This window comes from Leptomonas pyrrhocoris (genome assembly GCF_001293395.1).
Source record: "Leptomonas pyrrhocoris isolate H10 chromosome Unknown, whole genome shotgun sequence".
NCBI lineage: Eukaryota > Euglenozoa > Kinetoplastea > Trypanosomatida > Trypanosomatidae > Leptomonas > Leptomonas pyrrhocoris.
Window position 1 is genome coordinate 1,769,288 of NW_015438359.1, and position 21,755 is coordinate 1,791,042.

The following is a 21,755-nucleotide window of genomic DNA, read 5'->3' on the forward strand; positions in this document are numbered from 1 at the left end:
TGTTTTTGTTTCTCTTCGTGATTGTTGCAAGGAGAAAGGAGTGGGTGAGGCGAATGAAAATTGTATGTTTTTTTTTCTTTTCCCTCTTCTGGCATTCCTTTTGAGTATTGTTATGGAACCCACAGCTGATGGCCGCCGATGTACACACAGTACGTTTCTTCGTATCGATCTTAATGTGATCTGACGCTTCTTCTTACCATGTTTTCTTTTTCTTTTCTCATATTTGTGTTGAATTGGTTTTCTCCCTTGTCGACCTGTGCACATACATACACACTTTTTGTTGCTTTTATCGAGGCCTCCCTGTTTTCTTGTTTCCCCCCCCCCCCACTATGTGCATGCCTCAAGTACACCACACTTTTTTTTTGTTTTACCTGCACACTGTTACTGCTGTTTCCGACGGCAGCTCGTTCGCTTTCTTTTCGCAGTAGTGTCTTTTGTGAAGGAGCAGCGCATCGCCTTCCAAACAACAACGACAAAAGAACACTCCTGAAAAACAAAGAAACCGTCAAAGACAGAGATAAATCGCTCGAAGATCTGAAAACACACGCCTTCCCCCCCCCCTCCCCGAGGAACCGCACGTGCGTCTCGCTTCCAATGAGTACGTTTGTCAACTGCTTCCTTATGGCCTCTGCCGTCAGCCTTTGGGTCTGACAAGCACATACAGTGTCGTTGCCTCCTCTGACTACCTCACTGCAAAAACTTACCCTTTCAATTCCTGTCCCTTTTCTTTTTTCTCCTATGCTACGCACGTGGTTGTCGAAACAACGACACAAAATAATAATAATAAGATAGTCACAGCCTAAGCTGTAAGAGATTTAAAGTGGGTGTGCAACGCAGAGAGTACCGTACAGCAGTTGCAACAACACCAGTTGTGCAAATAGCAAAAGGAAAAACCAACAAAAAACTTAATACATCAGCAAACCTCACCTGCGGAGAAGCGTCGCGTACCGGTGCGCAGCCGTCGTGCTCTACCTCTCTCTCTCTCTCTTATATATCTTCCTCCGCTTAACAGCTTCCTCCCTCGTTGAACTGCACGAGGCGACCGACAAAGCCAAGCTAGTTCCGCTATTTCACTACTTCACGACCGCATCTGCGTAAACACCTTCGGCGGTCTGCTGCGGCACGCAAAGCTGCGGCAGGAGACCCGCAAAAAGAACCCTCCAAAATTGTTTTCTGTTCTGCTGAGCGGAACTGGGCGTCCCGCTTTCATTGTAGCGAAATCATTCGTCTTTTCGTCGTTCCTTTCTTTATATAGATCTCCTTTGCTACATTGTCGTTTTCCTTCATCGGAACTCTACTGTTCATAGTGGTGCCACCGCCTTTTTGTAATCCAGTCCACCCTCTCGTTATTTTCCTCATTATTTTTGTTTCTGCTCGCAGTGGCGCAGCTGGTGTCACGTCCAGAGGGAGGAACGAATTGCTCTGTTGATGCGTTGCCTCTTTTTTTCCCTTAACCTTTTCATTCGAGAAGTAATTGCCTTTTTTTCTTCTTGATTCTTGAATGCAACGCACAGAGAGGCACACCGGCTAGGATTCTTTATATGTATATACTTTTCTCTTCGCTCGGCGAAGCAGTCGTCCTCACAGATATTTTATCTTTTATCCTTTCTACAGCGAATATACCGTTTCTGTTCTTTCCTGAAGCTCATTAACGGTTTCGGTTCAACGCGGGAGTCCAAAGAGGTAACTCGTTTCATTACATTGGCATATTCTTTTCTGTTTGTTTGTTTTTTAACCATTGCGTTTTGTGCGTTGAAAAACCTTCAGGGAAACTTTTTCTCGTTCTCTGCGAGAATACAGGAAAGTAAAGCAAGTTACCCTCTACCTCCCTTCACCCCCTTCACCCCCTTTTCCCCCTTCCCCCCTTTTTTTACCAATCCTTTTTTTGCATTTTCTTTCTTTTCAACGGAAGTGTGTGCGTACGCGGCACCCCAGGGTATATATATATATATATTGCTGCTTTGTTGTTGTCGTTGCGACATTCACCGAGCCCAACGCCGCTGTTCTTACGGGTCTTTTTGTCTTGCTCTTCTTTCTCTGTTGAGCACTGTATTCAATTTTCGACTTGATTTTTTTTCCATCACTTCCCTCTTCTAAGCTGTGTGTCTGATTTTTATTCTCCCCCCCCCCCTTTCCACCCTGCTCATAGCCTTTAAAAGCTGTTTTCTGACTTGTGCGTTAATGTAAACGTTTCTGCATAGCCTTTGGTTCATTGCTTACTTGAGCTTTTAAAGAATTGTATCATTTACGCGTATCAGCGCTTCCCTCTCCTGCAGAGAAAGGAAGGGAGGTCTAAAAAGGGACGTATTTGCTTCGGTGCGCTCATCCTTTTGTTTGATCGTTCATAGGGGATCTGTGAGCCGTCTCCCTTCTCCTCCTTTCCTTATTTATTTTGATATTCGTGTTGCCAATTATCTTTTATTGTCTTGTTTACCTCTTGTGCATATATTCGTGCTACACACACACACACGTACAGATCTTCCTGCTGGAAATCCGGGGCAAGTTCCTCGTGGGTGATGCGACCCGCGACGATTTGACGCTGCGTTTGTGGGAACAATTCTCCCTCTGGACGATCGAAGTTGCTGAGCAGAAGTGTTCCTGCGAAGCGATGTTGTCGCTCGGCAAGGACCTGCTTACCCAGGCGCGGCTACGGATCGCAAAGGTAAACGACCCAAAAATGCCCATGAAGACAGTCCAGCAGTTGGTGGCTGTCAAAATGGATCCTGACGACCATATTTTGGTGGCCCTCCAGAAGGCACGGTCTACGACATCAAACACCCACAGGTCCTCGCGTTCATCTCGCCGCTCCCGCAGTCCAATAATTGACCGCTCCCGATCCACCTCCCCAGCCTACAGCGACAGACGCCCCGCTTTGTATTGTACGTACTGCAAGAGGCCTGGGTATGCAACGAACAAATCCTACAAGAAAAAATGACGTGAGAGGAGGCGCGTCGAAATGAAACGGCGCGCCGCTCCCGCTAACGAGCACCCTTCCGAGCGAGGACGCGGCTTTGGTACTGGGTCTGCGCAACCGCACCTCAGAGATCCTTCAGCAAGGCGACCGCCGCCTGTTCTTCATCACCGACGAAGCCGTGGCACCCGAGGTGGCGTCATGCTCAGCGCCGCAAACGAGGCGGCAGGCAAAATGTGGGCCGAAAGCACGTGGAGCTCGCGCCTGAGTGTCGGCGGACGGTTCGCCCAGTTTTGCGAGTCCTTTCACCTGCCACACGGTCGGACGGCAATTGCTGCTTTTCTGTTAGCAAGGGGCCTGAAGTCATCCACGCGCCTTCAGTACGCCAAGTGGCTCCGGGACACGGTTCTGCGACCAAAGGACCCCCTCGACGCGTTAATCCTCGGCCTGCAACGGATGTGAGCAAACGAAGAAAATCGGCAAGCGAAGCCGTCAACCCAAGCGCAACTCTTCGAGATGCTACAACAATTCCCTTGCCTCGATCAGCACGTGGCCTTGCGGCTTGCGGGGATCACGGCGAGCCGCAGGGGCGAAGTCAGCCAACTGTCTCGCAAGAACCCCATCATCCAACGCGCCGGCACAGTGATTGTGGACCGGGTAGCGAATCCCAAAACGGCCCAATTGGATCCCAACCGAGCAGCACGGTACTTAAGGATCGAGGGCTACGGTGCACAGCAACTCCGCCGAGTCTTGCGCCCTCTACGCCCGGATGCTCCGCTGCCGACCATGAGCGATGCGATGCTCCTAAAATGCCTCCGCCAGTTCGGGTGCACGAAGCACTCGATCAAGCGTGGCGCAATTCAGCACGTCGCAACGTTGATGGCACAGGAAGAGGGTCCACAGGACATTCGGGTTCTGTCGCAGTTGGCGAAACACAAGAACTCTTTGGACGCCCCAGGAACCACGGTGGGGTACGCGGGAGCCACTTTGGGAAACCTGGCACCGATCAACCGCTGGGTGGCGAAGCTGTAGATCCCTCCTTTCTAGCGTACTTAGCCTCTGCGCCTTGGCTCGGCCCCGAGGCCCAGCCACACTCAAAACGCGCCACCATCACACGGCGGGCGCACAAGACCCGAGTGGCCACTGACACGGAAGAGAAGGAACTCCCGCTGCAGCAGACAGCCGTCTCTCCACTTCGTGTCGATACCCTTCGTACGAGAATGCTGCCCCATGTGCTCGAGCGTTTCGATCACATTTGGGAGCTGTTAGGCCAACCGCCTCCAATCGAGGACGACAAGCGCCGGCATAGTAGGCGCCTCAGTGCAAAAGATGCAGACCTGCTGCGCGCGACAGGTGTTGTATCCTTGGCGACCCCGTCCAAGACGCGCGGATGGGTAATACCCTTCACGGTGGTTGAAGAACGTGAGAGTGGTTGGCGCCGGCGCATGATCGCATGGCCCAGAGCCAAAAATGCACACGATGTGTACGAAGCGCGACTCCCTTTACAGCATGTGGCCTACTACCTCGACGCCGTGGGTGACGACATCGCGACCACAGTAGACCTCAAAGCCTCCTTCTTTCAAGTCGAGCTGCCTCCGGCGTGGCGCTCCTTGTACCGTTTTCGAGACACGCGCGGCACGCTGCTCGAACTGACGCGACTGCCTATGGGCTACGTGGCAAGTCCGGAGGTGATGCAACTCCTCGTCATGGCTGTTGCCGGACACCCCGACGTTGTTAGAAAGGAGTTCGCAAATCCCCAAACTGTGCGCACCGACGTTTGGACTGACAACATTCGTTTATCGGGAAACGCAACCGTAATCCAAGCTGCGCAAGCTGCTTTGACGATTACCGCGCAGCAAGCCAACGTCACGATCGGCGACCAACAGTGGCTTGCGCGACGGTACACCTTTCTTGGGGTGGTGTACAACCACACGACCAAGACCGTCGCTTTGGCAAGCAAATTCACGCGCAAATGTGCAGAGGCTCCGCCGCATGCGCATATGACTGTAGCCGATCTAGAGGTGTTCATTTCCCGGGCATTCTTTGCGTCCGCGGTTCTCGACATTCCCATGATTAACTACTACTTTCTGCTCAAGTTGACGCGTCGACACTTGTCCGCGCTAAACCGCGGTTTGTGCAAATTGGGCGACGGCAGTGCGCTCTCTCCCTCGGTCACCAAGCTTGCTGAATCTTTACACGCAAGGATTATCCAAAACCTTCCGCGCTGTATTCGACCCGTGGAGAGTACACCAATTTCCATTTTGGCGACTGATGCTTCTGAGCACGGTTGGGGGGCCGTTTTTTTGCCACCGTGCGGCCCGCAGCTAGTCGTTGGAGGTCGCTGGACCTCACCTCCCCCCCCCCCCAGCTCATCATGCAAGCCGAGGCACGCGCCGTGCACCTCGCTTACCGGGCGCTGGCGGCACACCTTCGTGGCACCCGCCTCCACGTGTATGTTGATAATACCTCGGTAGGGTATTCGCTCCGAAAACGACTCACCAAGTCGACAGCCATCGCCGTCGAACTCCAGGCAATCGAGCTTTTCGAGCGTGAGATGAACGTGCACGCCACCTACACCTACATCCGGTCGGCTCTCAACCCAGCGGACGCGCCGTCGAGAGGCCGCCGCTTGACCGATTTTGACTGGGCGAAAGGGGAAAACTTGCGAAGGGGAGAGTTGAAAAAGCCTCAAGATGAAAGGAAGGCAAACCTCCCATTCGTAAGTGAAGAGTTGTAAGTTTCTATTGATCTTTGATATATGCTGAGAAAACCTACTGAACATGGAATGAATAAATAAAAACCTTTAAATGGACGCTGAGATACAAATCCAGCGACACGATCCGCCTAATTAAGGATCTCTTTAACTGTCTCTCTCTTTCTCTTCCCTTCTCCCATCTTGCGCTACATAGTAGAACCGACTAAGAATTTTCTTTCCTTCTGTAAGTGCGACGAGCTGGGAGTCCTTTCACCTCTCCCTTCCTTCCCTCGCTCGCCTCGCGAAGACCAATACTCGCAGCAGAAATACAATTTATATGCCTCCTTTTTTTTAATTGTTTATTCGTTCGCACTCTGCAGGAGCTCTCCGCTCATTTCTTCTTATTCTTCGTGTTGTTGCCGTCGTTGTTATGCCCGCGTTAGGCGAGCTGATTAAAAGCAGTTGTCACCGTTTTTGATTCTTATTCTTACTTCTGTTTTCTTTGTTCAAGGGAGTACGCCCATGTCAAAGTCGCTGCAGTCCGATTCTACGCTTTCCACCGGATCGGGGCTTTCGGGGCGGTACGAGCTGACGTTTTCGCCCCTCACCAGCGGAAAGCAAGTGGGCCCGTTAGAACAGGCAAAAGCGACGGAGTTTGACGACGACGACACCTACGGCCTTGCAGACTACAATGCGAGGCCTTTTATTTCGCACCCGGCGAATCGTACCGGGCCGATGCCGCCGGTACCCTGCGGCCTCGGGGCGAAGCAGACGGCGTCTCCTTTGGTGGGCTACGCCCCTCTCCAGCCTGATCGCCGGTTTGCGGCCAACAGTGGCAGCGGCAACGGTGCCACCAACGCGTCATCGCTGCTGGCGATGTACAACAGGGCGGTCACTTCTGCCGGGTCGCCGTGCTTGGGGGTGGACGGCAAGAGTGACCGCCATCGCAGCTTCGCGCAGGCCTTGCGAACACCGCTGATCGACACCGACAACAACCGCAATCGCCACAGCACCAACGCCTGCACCGGCAGCAACAGCAGCAGCAGAAGTAGCAACAAATCACCGCTGGCCGCGTCGCAATCCGCGCGCAGCAAGGCTCGGCGAGGGCCGACGACGCCGACGACGCGGCTCGCTGAACCAGCGACGACGAACATCGCCACCTCCGCACGCCGGGTCAGCGGTGGCTGTTTGGAGCCGCTGTCCCGCAGCACCGGCGGCGCTTTCGGCGTGGTGGCGACCTCATCACGCGAGAGACGCACGCGTACACCGACCAACTCGCAAGAAGCACTGCTCGCCCAATCGAACGGCGTGACGTCTGCCCCGACCTACTTGTTCGGTGCGTCGTCGAAGAACAGCACCGTCAGCAGCAGCAGCCGCGGCGTCGCGGTCCGGGCCTCCTTCCTGGGCGAACCGCCTCCTCGCAGTGAGGAAGAGACGGACAATGCCGGCCTCGAGGGCACCGGCGGACCTGCCGGTCAAGGGACGGCTGCCTTCGCCACACCCGTTGCTGTCGTCCCCACGGCACCGCTGCACCGAGACGAGTTCCACAGCCCCGACACGACGTTGCTGCGCCGGGGGGTGGTGACGTCGCCGGCGGAGGCTCGTCCGTCGCGCCAGGTCATCGCTCTCCCTAAAGCAGCGACTGGCACGGATAGCGGCGATGTTCCAACGGGGTCGCCGACGCCGACGATACCGCGCAGCCGACGCATCAATGCGAGCCGCAGCGGCAGCAGCGTCTTCTCCATGCACACCCTCGTCTCGCGAAGGAAAAACGCGAACTGTTTCGACTACGGGTTGAGCGCGTTAGGGTTTCCCGTGGAGGGGTCAAGGCAGCCACCGCCGCCGCAGCATCAACCGAAAACACCACAGTTACGCGGCATCTCTCCCGGCGGCCCTGGTGCGAACTACAACGGTGCGGAAAGCTCCTTCGCCGCCGCCTCCCATCTTTGTGGAATAGGCCACGCCGGCGATGACAATGGCAGCGGTCTTGTGCGTATGGCGAGCTCGCCGAATGACGTGACCATGACGACGGCGACAACAAACTCTACGTTGCCGTCGCTGGTCTTACACAGCAGGCAGTCGAGCCCGCAGACACATCAACAGAGCATTGCTGGTGTGACGGGAGTGATATCGATGTCCAGTCATTCGAGTGCCTCGTTGACCGGCCATTCAGCGCGGGAAACACCATTGGGGACGTTGGCGCGGTGGGCGAGCGGCGGGGGCGGCAGTGCGGACTCCGCCTTTGCAGTGGAAAACATCGTGGATGCGTTGAAGCAGCAGCAGCAACACCAACACCAACAGGAAAGCCGGACGCCTGTCGGCTCGAATCTCTCGACGACCGCCAGAGCGGCTACGACGGCCACAACGGCGGTCATCGACAGCGTCCCAGCCGCACCCCACCTCCGTGTAGGGAGGAGGAAGACGGCGGATGCCGCTCGTGATGATCAGCCCGCTGAGGTGAAAGTGAATGCGACAAGTGCAGACACGTTGCCCAACAGAAACAGCAGCAGCAACGGCAGCGGGGCCACCCCGTCGGTGTCGCTGCGTTCCATCGTTCTGCAGCCGCGACATCTACCCCGCACCTCCGACGACGTCGACGACAACTTGCGCGGTGACAACTCCAGCGACTTCTTTGTGATGCACAATATCGCTTGTGGTGATGGCGCGAAGAGCGGACGCCACTGCAGCACCGTTGTCACGGTCGGCGCCCGCCTCGACCAACCGCCGCAGCCCTCCCCGAGCGCCGGGACACCGAATGTGCGGAATCCGAAGCTGCCCTACCAGCATGCCGGTCCGCGCAGCCCGTGCCTTGACGAAGTAGCTGATGAGGCTGACCGAGATGCGCTGTTGCAGGCGTCGCTGGTCCACCACGACGACTCGGACGACGACGAAGCGCTCCTGTACGGAGACTTCGATGAGAGCTACAACGACAGAAGCGGTGAGAGTGCGGAGGATGGCATGGAGAGAGGTGCAGCTTGCGTACAAGAGCACGGAAAAGGAAACGCCGCGCAGGCGTCGCGGCCACCCCTGTATCGCAACGGCAAACCGGCGGATGCAGCAAGAGCATCAGACACTAGTCCAGCGAACTCGAACGTCTCCAGCGAGCGCAACAGTGCCAACATACGATGCAGCTTGAACCCGGTCCGCGGCACCACCGCCGAGGAGCGCCAGTGGCTCGCCCGCGCCAGCTGTGAGACTTTTCTCCCCTTCGATGAGGTGGCGGCGGTCGGCTCACGCGGCTTCAACAGTCTCCTCCTCACTTCCTTCCTGCGTCAGGCCCGGTCTTCAGAGACGGCGCACCCTTCGGCCTCCTTCGGCAGCTCGCCCCCATCATCGATGGCTGCCACCGTGGCTGGGCTACCCTACGGTAGCTTGTGTGCGAGCGTCGCGTCGCAAACTTCAGGTTCCGCTCCTGTTGCTGCTGCTGCTGGCGACGGCAGCCGCACTGCACCTGCGGATGAAGTTCAACTACTCAACACTCGCGCGGAGCAGGACGGTGCTTCTGCTGCCATTACTACTGCTGCTGCGGCTTCGTCGCCGCGTGGGACACATGGGAATTTGGCAAGCTCGGGGTCAGCGCTGCGTGTGCCTGCACTGCCGCGCCTATCCGCATCCACATCGTTGTCATCGTCGCCCCGCCCGCAAGTGAGCGGGTCGCGTGATCGCCTGCTGCCGTCAGTGGATAACGGCAGCAGTACAACAGCGGCGGCCGAGGCGGCGCTCCCGCTGGCACTGACCCACGCCGGTATCCTGCGCTGGGCAAAGCCTCTCTCAGCAGCCGAATTGTCGGGCGTCGACGGCAGCCCCGCCGCCTTCGGGGCATCCTCGTTCGCATCCGCATCGCCGCCGAAGGGCATTGGTGAACGCCTGCTGCACCAGCTGGACCTGCTGAACCACGGGGCCTGGCAAGATGCGCAGGTACTCTGCCTTCTCGAGCACCGCAGCCCCGCCCCGACATCAGCGACGCGAGTGTTTGCCGCGGACAACGGCTACGCCATCCGCGTGGTACAGAACGGTCTCATGGGCGACTGCGAGACGGACGAGTGTGTGGAGCGCTGCGCGGCTGCAGTGATGCCGGGCGCAATGGGCACGGATGGCGCCGCCCTGCCTTGTTCGCTGGCGCTGCCGTCGGCGCTGATCGACAACGCCGTCCAGCGCTTCTTTGAAGAGGGCGAGAACGCTGTTGCGGTGGTGATCGACACGGCGGATGACTTCGCCGCCAGACGCACCGCGTCGACGACGAAGGTGCACCGTGACAGGAGTGACGGTGGCGACGACGGAGTGAGCCCGCAGATGGACGCGTGGGTGGCGCAGGCGATGGGCCGGCAGGTGGTCGAGGCATTTGAAGCGTTCAAGGATGCCCAGAGCAAGACGCAGCCGAACTTGGTCACCGACTTGAAAGTGGCGGTTGCCTTCATACCCGTTTTGCCAAACACGCCCAACACATCGAGCGACGCTCCTTTTTCTCCTTCATCTCGGCAAAATGTGAAACCGGTGTTTTACGACGCCGTGAGCGAGGCCTCGTCTCCGCGCGACGTCCGCCGACCGCTGAAGGTGGCCAAATCGCCCATCTTCGGCACCTGCCTCAACGAGTGCCAGTGGGTTGTTGTGGAGGACGAATCGGACATCACCGTCGTCTTCACACTTCTCCGTCGCATATTTCCGCAGGTGCAGGGACGGCAAGGCTTTCTGTACATCCAGTTTCTTCACCAGTGCTTTGTTCCTGGCACTGCGGCGGGTGGCGGTGCAGCGTCTTCCACGGGCGACCGTGGCGTCGCTGGGTTTACGCGTCGTCGCAGCGATGCGTTGACCGGTGGCGGTGCCTATCGCCGTAGCCACCGGCTCAGCGACATCGTCGTGTCCTCCTTCACCATCGCCTGCACCCACTTCCCGCAGGTTTTTGAGGTCATTCTGGATCAGCGGGCCGACACGCCGTGGCCGCTGTTGCGGTATGCGTTGGGCAAAGGCCCGAGCACGGTACTGGGCATTGCCCGCGTGCATGAAGAAGACGAAGAGGCTGCCTACCCGCTCAGCTTGCTGCAGCGCATAAAGGCCATTCAGCACCCGTGTCCGCGCCGCGGCAGCGTGCGGGCGTTTGTGACGGAGCAGCGCAACAAGATGACGGATCTAAGGCGACGGCTGGCAGACGCGGAGGACCGGATGATGCGCAGCACCCTGAACGCGGCAGCGCGTGCGACGATGAAGCGGCTGTCGGTGCTCATTTCTAAGCTGGCGTGCAACATCAGGGATGCCGAGGAGTTTCTGTTTGACCCCGAGACCGCCCACGTCCCGGTGTACGTGGATGCGCGTCGCTCGCCGGTGCCTGTCACGGACGATGGTGTGGTTGACGATACGACGCAGTCGCCGCTGCCGCAGCAACGCCAACAACCGACCCCGCTGTTGCCGTCGCCGGCACCCCACAGTTCACCCACCCCGGCGCGTGCGTCTGCAGCGTCGTCCTCTTCTTTTGCTACTTCTGCTCTGCTGCTGAACCCCGGGCGGCCGTTGCTGCTGGCGATGGTGCAGCATTACGACCCCCGCACGGACACAGTAGCGGAGCCCGCCACGTCAGCTGAGCGGAAACGCACTGCGAACTGGACGATTTCCCCTCGCGGTTCCACCGTCGATGCACGCAGTGCACGGAAGCAGCAGCAACAGTTACACCAAGAACAGCATGCCCCAACACAACAGCTGCTGCCACGGACGCTGACGGCCTGGCTAACGTTGACCAGGTCTGTTCCCTTTGAAGTAGATGAGGTGACGTCGCTGAACATACTGTCCGATTCTGCCGCCCAGCTGCCCGTTTGCGAGACGTGGCGCCAGGTCGGGGCCCACTTCCACGCTGGCCGCAGCGCCACCGTCGTGGTGGTGCAGGAGAAAAAAGAAGAAGGCCGGCTGCGGTCGCTGCGGGTGTCGCTGGAGCTGGTGCACGGTGTCTTAAAAGATACGTGGGCTCGACGGGGCTCTTCCCCCGCCTCGTCCGCGCTCCCCTCCTCCGCCCCATCCTCGCGCGCGGTGATGCGGGTGGCGGTGTCTGTCTTTTACCTGAGCGGGTCCGCGGTGGCCGATCTCCTGCGCTGCTCGACGACCAGCCGCGTCGTCACCGGCACGTCGGCCGCCGGCGCCGTCGTCTTCACGCCGGTCACGCTAGCGCTTCGTCCGTTGACCGGCACTGCCGTCCCGCTGAACGTCACGCGTCAGACTGTGGATTCGCTGCCGGAGTTAGAGACGGTGCTGCGTGCCGCGGTGGAGCGCCTGCGCGATGCGCAGGACGCCGTCACCGGCGACGCCACCGTTGAGGGGCCTGCCGCTGATTTGTTGACGCGGCGAAGTTTGACAGCGCCGGGCTACGCTGTCACCACCGTGGAGCTAACGCAGCGCGTAGTGCAGGACGGCGGCGAGGACGACGTGTACGTCAGTTCGTTGACGGTTATTGATCTTGGTGGTCACTTCGGTCTTCTCGGGGACGCGATCGCGACCAACGCTGCCCTTGAAAGAGCAGCCAGGGGTATCACCGCTTCTACCACTACTGCTGCTGCTGCTGCTGCTGCTGCTGGTGCTGCCGGAGAGGAGAAAGACGCACCCTCGGTGGCAGCGCTGCTGCTGGCGCGTCTGCTTGTCAAGCGGCGCGACCTTGTCGTCTGCGCCGCTGCGCTGCCCGCTGTCCCAACGGCGGCCTCCGCGTACGGCCTCATGAGTACACTGAGCGACTTTCAACGACACGCCAAAGGCGCCCCACACATTCTCTGCAGTGCGCCGCCCGGCAGTGTGCGTCGTTTCATTACGCATCTTCAGGCGGTGCTCGTCGAAGCAGAAACCCAACGGGGTGTTGACGCGAATAGTGTGTCGGAGGTGCGAGATGCGCTGACGCGTGCGCAGTCGGTGTTAGTGAACCCCCACACGGTGACCTTTGACTCCTACCCGTGTACGCAGAACGATGTGACTGCGATGATGGAGCTGCCGGCGGCGTCGCGCCTCGTCCTCGACACGTCGGCGCTGCGCAGCTCGCTCTTCACACCGCAGAACACGTCGTCGACAACGCCGACAGCCGCCGACAGCGTCTCGACGGTCGGCGGCAGCGGCGGCTCAGCTGAGGTGTCGACCGAGTCGGCGGGGCCGCAGGAGACGTGCACAGCTGTGTCACAACTGTCACAGCGCGACGAAGCGACGCACAGCATGGACGTCCATGCAAGCGAGGAGCCGCAAAAAGCGGCAGCAGCAGCGACAGTGGTGGTGGCGCCACGCAGGGCGAGCGTGACGACGAGAGGACTCAGCACAGCGGCAGCCACAACCCCTAAGGCGTCACTCGACAGCGTCAAAGGGACACCGGCGGCGAGTGCGAAGCAGAGCAGCGCCCCAACAGAGCTGCGAAGCCGAAAGGCGAAGGAAGAGCGCGGTACAGACGTCGCGTACTACGGGGTGCACTACCGCGGGCGCGACACGGTCTTGACGGAGCGCGATGTCATGCGTTTTGTGGCGCCACGAGGGCCTCTTTTCTCTCCCACAGGGGTGGGCGCAGAGACGCGTGCCGCCGCCGCTGACGATCAGAGAACCGAAGAGGAAGTGGCGGAGCAAGACGCAGAAGAGGTGGAGGGGAGCACGGCGGAGCCGGAGCCGGTGTGGGTGCCGTCGGTGCTGGTGCTGAACGCGCCAACGACTTCCTCATACGTGAAGCGGTATGCGACAGGCGTCCGCGTTCCGTTGCCGTCCTCCTCGGGCGCTCATTTCACTTCCTACGCCTCCAACGAAGTGGTGAACATCAAACCGACGTCAACCGGCATGAGGAGCTCTTTCTTGACGCGGGCGGTGTCGTGTGTCTCTCGTGGCCGCACCGCGGCGCTGCTCATCTGCGACACGGAGTCCTGCGACGCCGCGTCCTGCATCGCGTGGCTCACGCTGCGCACCGTGATGGGTGGCGTTTTCCAGTCCTTGAAGATGAAGGAAGTGGCCGGGGTGCAGCACTGCGCCGCCTTGCGAGCGTTTTTAATCGAGGAGGGCCGCGAAAACGAGTGTGCGGACCTGCTGGCACCGCGGTTGAGCGCGACGCAGCCCCGCCACGCGTTGACGCGGCTCAAGTACTCGCCCTTCTGTGGCCCGCAGCCGGCGGATGCTACGTCGCGGCCAGTGAAGGACCTGCAGGATGTGAACGTCGCCCTCCGCTCCGTCCTGGCGGCGGCACGGCTGGCACACCAGGCCACCGCCGCCGCCGAACCGCTACGTGGAGCGATTGCACTGCAGCTGACGTTCCACCAGTTCATCCCTGCCGCGGCGAGCCAGCCGGCGGACGTCGTCGTCGCGTCGCTGTGGTGTGTGCAGATGGGCTGCAGTGCCGGCTGGATGGAGGCGATCCACTCGTCGCCCGACTCCGTGACGGGAACACTGCTGCAGTACTGGGTAGGGGGCCCGTGCTACACCACCTCCGTTGTCGGCCTCTCCCGCTTTCGCGGGGTGCGCGTGGAGACCTGGAAGGAGCTGTCGAGTGCGCAGCAGCGGCTGCGGGAGGTGCCACTGCGGCTGCCGCGCCTGGGCAGCGTACAGGCGTACATGGCGTCCCTGCAGGAATGCCTACGCCGCGCAAGACGAGACCCACCGCGTGCCACGACGCTCGCCTCTGCGGAAGGGGCGGAGTCAACGGAGGAGAAGACGACAAACCCCAACTCCGCGACGCCGTCAACGAGCTCGTCTGCCGGTTCGACACCGAAGCAGGTCGAAGGGACGAACAGTGCAAGTCGTAATAGCAGTAACAGTGCCACAAAGAGCGCAGACTCGCTGATGCGTGTGACGGCGCTGCTGAAAGAGGCCCAGCGCGTTGTAGAACGAGGCCCGGATTTGGGCAAGTCGTCGCAGCTGCCGGGCCAACTGGCGCACGAAGCTAAAACCTTCGCCGATTTGGACTACGGCGAAAGAGGAGACGCAGGCCAAAACGTTTCCGGCGTTGCGGTTCTCGCCACGCAACGGTGATAAACCGCACAGTGTTTGAAGAACAAAAAAAGATAAGAGGAGACGCGCCTTGTGTTTCCCAGCTTCTCGTTTTTTTCCCTTTTGTTTGTGTAGGTGCTGAACCCCCTACGCATTAACGTGGATAGCCGCGTGCATATATCTATCTGTCTATCTATCTATATATCTATCTATATATACATCTAGATCTATAGATGTTTGTGTGCGGACGTATCGTGATGGCGCAAAACCGGTACGTGCTGGTTTTCCCTTTTTGAATTGTTTTCAACTGGCGCATGTGTACAACCCACTCTCCTCCCTTCCAAAAAAGCACAGACACACACACGAACAATCCGTCAAAGGCGTGATATATATATAAATGACATGCCTATTGTTGTTCAATAGCGGGGAAAAGAGAGTTTTTTTTTTAATGAGCAAGAGTGTCGCGGGTGCGTCCTCAACGCACAAAGACGACAGCAGAAGAAGCAGAGAGAAGCGGCCTGACTTCACCACCAAAGGATCTCCTCGGAGCTGCATAGAATGAAAGAGATGTTACATTTGTATAGTTAAAAGCTCGCCCCCCCCCCCCCCCCCACCCACTCACAGGAAAAAGAACACCAACCTTCACGTTTCCCTTCCTCTTGCGCTCTTCCTGTTCCTTTCCCTCATTCATTTGCCTTCTATGTTTTCTTCCTCTTCAGGTCTTCTTTATTATTATTATTACTATTATCCACTGCGCCTGCACAACGCACACCCCCCTCACAGAATACGACCGACCATCGTTGTGTGCGTTTCGCCTTTTTTTTGTTTTCCTTCGCGTGGACTTCTTCTTTGTTTGTGCATAGTTTTGTTTTTTTCTTCTTTTCTTCCTCCTCTTTCTACTTCCCTCCCCGAAGCCGAGACTAGATTTGTACAAGAAACAGCCGCTTCCCTCCGCTCCTACAGTTCATCGCTCTGAGGACTTTTTTTTTTCTCTCCCCCCCCTTTGTTTCGTTCACGGTGCTCTGTGCGCATCGCTATTTCGGGGCTTTCTGGTATCGTTCTCTTTTTTTGTTTTATCTGGTGTGGTGTCGCCGTGCTGCCTCGTTGTGCCCACTCTATAGACCTCTTTCTCTCATCCCCCCCACCCCTCCTCAGCGAGAAGGATTTATAAGTAAAAATACACAGAGAGAGAGACAAGAAGAGGCGACCAACAGCGCAATCAGCAAAGAGTCTTTGCCATCGACACAATCTGTCTTTTTTGTTATTGTGCGAGACGCACGAGCTGTCCGTTTGCAATAGCAACACATCATGTCTTTTGCTGGTGCTTCGCGTCCCGCGCCGAGAGGTAGCGCGGGTGGCAGTGCTGCTGCTGGTGGCGGTGGCGTGCAAAGGACGTCGTCCGGCCTACGGCCGGCTGCCCAGCGGTCCGGTGCAACACCATCCACAAACGGTGTCAGCAAGCCAATGGACGCGCAACCTGGCATGACGGGCGGCCCACATATGGGCCCGGCTGGTATGGCTGCACCCCCTGGTGCTGGTGGTGGTGCTGCTGGTGCCATGGTTCAGGGACAGGGGAATCCGTACGACAACCCAATGCACGGAGCAGGCGTCTCTGGCTACGGCAACATGGCAGAGAATTACAACGGCAATGGTGGTGGGGGTGCCGGCGACATGGGCGGCATGAGCGGCTACGGCTCGATGTACGGAATGGGCGGTGGAATGGGGCCGCAAATGGGCTCTATGTACGGCATGGGCTCCCCAGCGGGCTCTATGTATGGCATGGGCGGTGGAATGGGTTCGATGTACGGGATGGGACCTCCGATGGGCTCCATGTATGGGATGGGACCTCCGATGGGTTCGATGTATGGCATGGGCGGCCCAATGGGCTCCATGTACGGCATGGGCGGCCCGATGGGCTCCACGTACGGGATGGGACCTCCGATGGGCTCGATGTATGGCATGGGTGGCCCGATGGGCTCCATATACGGCATGGGCGGTGGAATGGGTTCGATGTACGGCATGGCCCGCTCCATGAGCTTCTCCTCCTACGGTGGCGGCAGCCTGTACGGCGGTATGGGCGGCGGTTCCATGATGAACCTGGGCGGCAGCACGCGCAGCATCAACGGGATGTGGGGGACGGAGTACGGCTACAAGGTACGCAGCCGCCGTGACAACGACATGCCGTCCATGGCAAAGATGCTGAAGGATGACGAGGAGGTCGAGGAGCGGCATCTCGTCACCGCCACGCAGAAGATGCTCGAGAAGGAGGGCAAGGGGGAGAAGGAAAGGAAAGTGGACGCAGGGAAAAAAGACGAGCCGAAGAAGGAGGCGGGCAAGGAGGAGGCGAAGGACGGCAAGGCGAAGACCGCGTCGGGCAAAGATGACGAGAAAGACGGCAAACGCGCCCTTGCTGTCAAGCCGGACGGCACAGACGCGAAGGGTGCGGCGGGGAGCGCGGAGGATGTCCTGGACGACACCAACGCGATCCGCAGCATCGTCGTCGTCGAGGACGCGAAGAGCGACCGCGTGAAGGTGGAGGAGGCGGAGCCGGGCCACAAGGTCGTCATACAAGGCACGGCCGGCAAGCCCGTGGAGTGCAGGGCGACGGACGTGTTGCTCGGGCCGGAGGCGGATGTCGCGAAGTCGTCCGTGCTGAACATGATGGCCTCGCACGTGAAGAGCGGCCACAACGTCTGCCTCATTGCCATCGATACCAAGGAGAAATCAACGCCGCTTTTCACCTCCGCGACCACTGCGTTCTTCACCAAGTCGCTGGAGAGGCTTGGTGCGGAGGATGTATGGAAGGCCGCCTTCAGCGCGACAGCCATCAGCGGCCCGAGCAAGTATCGCGATCTTCTAACCTCAGGCAACGCCGCGCCGGCGGACATCGTCTTCGGCTCCAACCCGATCTTCGGCCCCTGCATCATGGACGCCACACAGGTCGAGTTGGAGGCGGTGGCAGCGGTCGATAAGCGTGTGAAGGAGGTGCTGGAAAAACAGGCGGACCCGCAGGAGATGCTCTTTCTCCAGGCCGTCGTGCACATCCACAGGGGCGAGGACCTCTTCCTCTGCTCCATCAGCACCTTTGTGCTGCGCTCCATCGAGGCGGCGGAGGCGGCGGCCGTCTTGGACGACCGACGCGTGCCAGTGCCGGTGATGCGGACCGCCATTGGCGGCGCCACTCGCACAGCCGTCATTTCTTCCATCACCGGCGCGCCGGACGACGCGGCAAAGGAGGGCGACGTGTTGCGCGTCGCCGCCTCCATCGCGGCGAAGGAGAACTTGTCTCCCCGCAGCGGCAACGTGCCTCGCTTCATCGAGTACACGGAGAAGCAAATCGCCAAGATCGAGAAGGACGCATTGAGCCTGAGCGGGGAGGCGAAGGAGCGGCGCACGCACATGGTGGAGAAGATGCGCGCGATGGCGAACGACGCGAAGGAGCTGCTCGCGAACCCTGCGGCGGCGGCGAAGGTGTACCCGATCCACACGAAGAGCGCCGGCTCTTCGACGACGCCGGCGAAGGACGCCAACGCGGCTGCTGGGACTCGCGACCTGCCCTCTCCTGCACCGAAGAACGGTACGTCAACTGCAGCTGCAGCGGCGGCGGCTCGCCGTGTCCCTGCTGATCCGCAACAACCCGTCGCCACGACGGCTGCTGCGGATCCTACTGCTTCTGATGCAGCTGCTGCGGCTGATGCCCCCGTGTCCTCTACGCCATTCTCCTCCATTCACCGTCTCGTCTACATGCAGGGGGCCACGGCGGCGTGGACCGGCAAAGTAGTCGAGGTGGTGGTCGGCAGCGAGACGAAAGCGTACGACGTTGACGAGTGCATCGACTGCCCCGCCGGCGTCACTCCGCAGCCGCCGCTGGAGTCAAAGGAGCTGCAGCGCATGTGCAGCATCTTGCTGGGTGGCTCCAACGTCGCCGTGCTCGGGGCGGAGCATCTGGCGCCCACCCAGCCCCAGGAGCAGATGACGTGGAGGTACGTGAAGCACCTGCTGGCCGCGGTGCTCGCCCCGCCACCGACCACCTCCGAGATGACGAATGAGGTGTCCCTGCACATGTCGGTGCTGCATGAGCGCGACATCACGGCGGATCTCATTTCGGGTAGCACCGAGCGGCGCCGCCTGGTAGTGGCCACCTCGCCGCTCTTTGGGCCGATGGTGCACGAGTCGGCCGCTGTCAAGGTGCGAGATCCTCAGATGATGCGGACCATCGTGGACAAAGCCCTCGAGCTCGCCGCGTCCTGCATGGAAAAGGAAGGCTCGCTGATTGTCATGACCGCGGTGCTGAAGCAGATTGTGAAGGACGACGTGCGGGTCGCCTCCGTCTTTGCCGTGTCGGCGGCGGACATGGCCCCCTACAAGGGTGTCATCGAGCGCAACCCGAAGTACTCGCGCTCCCTTTTCACCTACGCGTTGGGCGGCCCCGCCTCCACCGCACTGCTCATCAGCGCCTCCCACACGATGGACCAAGCGGAGCTGGCTACCTCGCTCAGCGCACAACGCAGCATCTCGCACATGAAGGTGCCGGCGCCGCGCAACGGCAGCGTGAAGGAGTTCGTCCGTTACGCCCGCGACTCGCTCGAACGGCACCAGAAGCGCGCCGCCGCGATAACCGACACTGCAGAGAGGGAGAAGACGACGAGCAGCATGCGGCGCCTGGGGGACAGCCTAAAGGACCACGAGGAGCTGTTGGCGAACCCGCGCACGGTGGAGCCGCGCGCCTACCCGCCAGATGTCACTGGTGCTCAACCCGACGCGGCGCCTCCGGCGTCCGATGCGGTGGCGGCCGCTGCTGCGCAGACGTCCGTACAGGCCCCGGTGGAGCAGCGACGTACCACCCCGGTGCAGGCACAGCGTGCCGTGAAGGTGCAGCCGCGAGAAGAAAAGGAAGAGGAGCCCGTCAAGTCGGAGGCAAAGGCAGAGTCTGCGGAGGCTTCGCAAGACAAGCACAACACGCGCCCGGTGCAGTGCCTGGTTGTCATCACACAGGAGACCCGTGAAGGACTGCAGACGAAGGAGGGTTGGTCCGTCGAAGGCGCCGGTAACGCTCTCACCGTCACGGACGTGGAGGGCGCGCACAATTTCGCGGTGGACGAGGTGGCGCTGCGCATGAACCGCAACACACCGATTGAATCGACGGTGCTGGAGGAGCTGCGCAACAAGTTTTTGGAAGGCCAGAACGTTGCCCTCGTCACGGCGGACACGCGGGGGTCGGCGTCGAGTTTGGAGGCGGTGGACCGCAGCGTGCGCGGCATCCTCGCCAAGTTGCCCTCGACCAGCTCCCTCTACGTGGCGCTTTGTGCGCTGAAGGAGCAGACGAACATGGTGCTGGATACTCTGAATGAGAAAGACGACTACAAGCCGATGGAGATCAGCACGTCGCCGCTCTTCGGCCCCGTCGTGGCCGACGCGTCGTTTCGCAAGGTGGCCACCTTGGAGGACTTCGTGCGAGTGATGAACACGGGTCTGCGCAAGTGCGGGGAGAGCCGCGCCTGCGTGGTGCTGCAGCTGCTGCAGGTGGAGACGAAGCCGGCGGAGGCCGACGTGTGCGTGAACTCCTTCCTCGGCGTCATGTGCCCGGGCGACATCAGCGTGTACCGCCGCGCGCTCGACCAGCCGGTGAAGAAGCGCGGCATCTTCTCCTTAGCCCTCGGCGGGTCGTGCCACACTGTCTTTATGGCTGGACTCACGAAGAACCCAGCGGACGAGGGCTGTCTGCTGCTGCCGCGTCTCGCGCAGGCTTTCACGGCGTCGGTGCTGAACTTGAAACCGCGCGACAACAGCATAAAGCGCTTCGTGGAACGCACGAAGGGCGCGGCTGCGCAGGTGCAGCAGAGTATCGAGCGCGCCACGTCTGAGGAGGAGAAGGCAAAGATGCAAGCGTACCTGGAGACGGTTCAGAACATGATTTCGACAAGCGAGGCGTACCTCGCGGACTCCGCAGACAAGATCCCGCCAACGTACCCAATGAACAACCGCCCCGATCGCCGTGAGTTGTAGCAGGAGGGGAAAAAAAACACACCTAGTGTACGCAAAACTCCACGGCTTATTCCACTTGCTCGAGGGCGATGGACGAAGGGATACCCCGAGGGGGGAGGGAAGGACGGAGAAACGGACCCGAACAGGAAAGCAACACAAGCAACGGTGCCCGTCCGGAACGTGTTTTGCCGTTATATATTAAGTGTTTTTTTTTCGTGCTGGCTTGCTACTACGGTTTTTCTTTTTTAAACCACACGCGTGTGGTTCATCGAAACGCGCTGTCATCTTTCTTCACGCTCCTTCCTATTTCTATTTCCTGGTGTTTCTCTTTGACGTGGTTCTATCTTTTTTTTTTTGTGATTCGCAGCAGATCGAACTCTGCCGTTGCCATAGTTTTTCCCGCCCGTACATAAATATATATTTACGCATGTATAAAATGTAAAGTGCTCCTACTGTCGGATTTTTTTGTGGTTTTATTTTTCGGGTTCTCCTGCCCTGAGAAGAGGTGTTTTCGTTCTTTTCTTTTCTTCTTTGGTGTTTTGGCCGGCAAACAGACAAGCCGACATCGAATAAAAATCAATAAACGAAGAAGTGCTTTCTTTCGTTCATCTTTGCTTTTCTTTTTGCTTGGTTTGTTTCCCCTATCATGCGCATCATCGCTTGTTGTGGATGAGATGGATCTTTCGTACGGCATTATTTATTTGTTTATTTATTTAAGAAAGCTAATAATAATGTGCGCATCTTTCCTTAGTTTTTTTTTCCTTCATATTTTCTTTTTTTTTTCATTGGAAAAGTTGACTCTCATAGTTAGCACGCACGCGTGCGTGTGTCTGTCAACACACAGATTTATATTTGCTTGGCTCTCCTTCAACGCTACCACGTGCAAATGTGACACCCCGACGGTAGTCAGAGCGATGCGGCAAACGTTCCCCAACCCCTCACTTTGTGAAGAAGTAGGGCTCATCGTTTATTTTTCTCTCTTGGTGCTTCCTTTGATGTTGTTCTCTATTTTGCTACTTCTCCTACGTTTATTTGTTGGCGTTTATTATTATTATTATTATTATTATTATTATTACTGTTTTGTTTTTCCTCTTCTGTGTGCTGTTACCGGGCCTTTCAAACTCCCTCGTCGTATCTGTGTTGATTTCGCATCTGAAGAGCTGTTTTCATAGCTTCCCCCGTCCCCCCCCCCCTCCTATGTGTCGTAATGTGTTCAACAGAGACTCTCTTTGCCATCTCAGTTTT

General features: G+C 58.6%; 4 protein-coding genes across 5 annotated transcripts; all 4 read left to right on the top strand.

Annotated features, from left to right (window-relative positions):
• Positions 1-786: 786 nt before the first annotated feature.
• Positions 787-3,943, top strand: ABB37_02381 (hypothetical protein; the record flags this gene model as incomplete). Of its 2 annotated transcripts, none has more annotated exons than XM_015799359.1 (1): positions 787-3,943. In XM_015799359.1, exon 1 carries the CDS (start codon positions 3,428-3,430, stop codon positions 3,941-3,943), a length of 516 nt encoding a protein of 171 aa, XP_015662837.1. In that variant the 5' UTR covers positions 787-3,427. The 2 variants fall into 2 exon arrangements, with proteins under 2 accessions (XP_015662837.1, XP_015662838.1); XM_015799360.1 differs by having other exon boundaries at positions 791-3,943.
• Positions 3,944-4,131: 188 nt separating this feature from the next.
• ABB37_02382 (putative target of rapamycin (TOR) kinase 1) lies at positions 4,132-5,385 on the top strand (the record flags this gene model as incomplete). Its single annotated transcript, XM_015799361.1, has 1 exon — positions 4,132-5,385. The coding sequence occupies one exon, from the start codon at positions 4,132-4,134 to the stop codon at positions 5,383-5,385; it is 1,254 nt and encodes a 417-aa protein (XP_015662839.1).
• A 433-nt stretch (positions 5,386-5,818) lies between these two features.
• Positions 5,819-14,567, top strand: ABB37_02383 (hypothetical protein; the record flags this gene model as incomplete). Its single annotated transcript, XM_015799362.1, has 1 exon — positions 5,819-14,567. Exon 1 carries the CDS (start codon positions 6,129-6,131, stop codon positions 14,565-14,567), a length of 8,439 nt encoding a protein of 2,812 aa, XP_015662840.1. The 5' UTR covers positions 5,819-6,128.
• Positions 14,568-15,242: 675 nt separating this feature from the next.
• ABB37_02384 (putative mitochondrial hypothetical protein) lies at positions 15,243-20,531 on the top strand (the record flags this gene model as incomplete). Its single annotated transcript, XM_015799363.1, has 1 exon — positions 15,243-20,531. The coding sequence occupies exon 1, from the start codon at positions 15,834-15,836 to the stop codon at positions 20,529-20,531; it is 4,698 nt and encodes a 1,565-aa protein (XP_015662841.1). The 5' UTR covers positions 15,243-15,833.
• Positions 20,532-21,755: the final 1,224 nt, after the last annotated feature.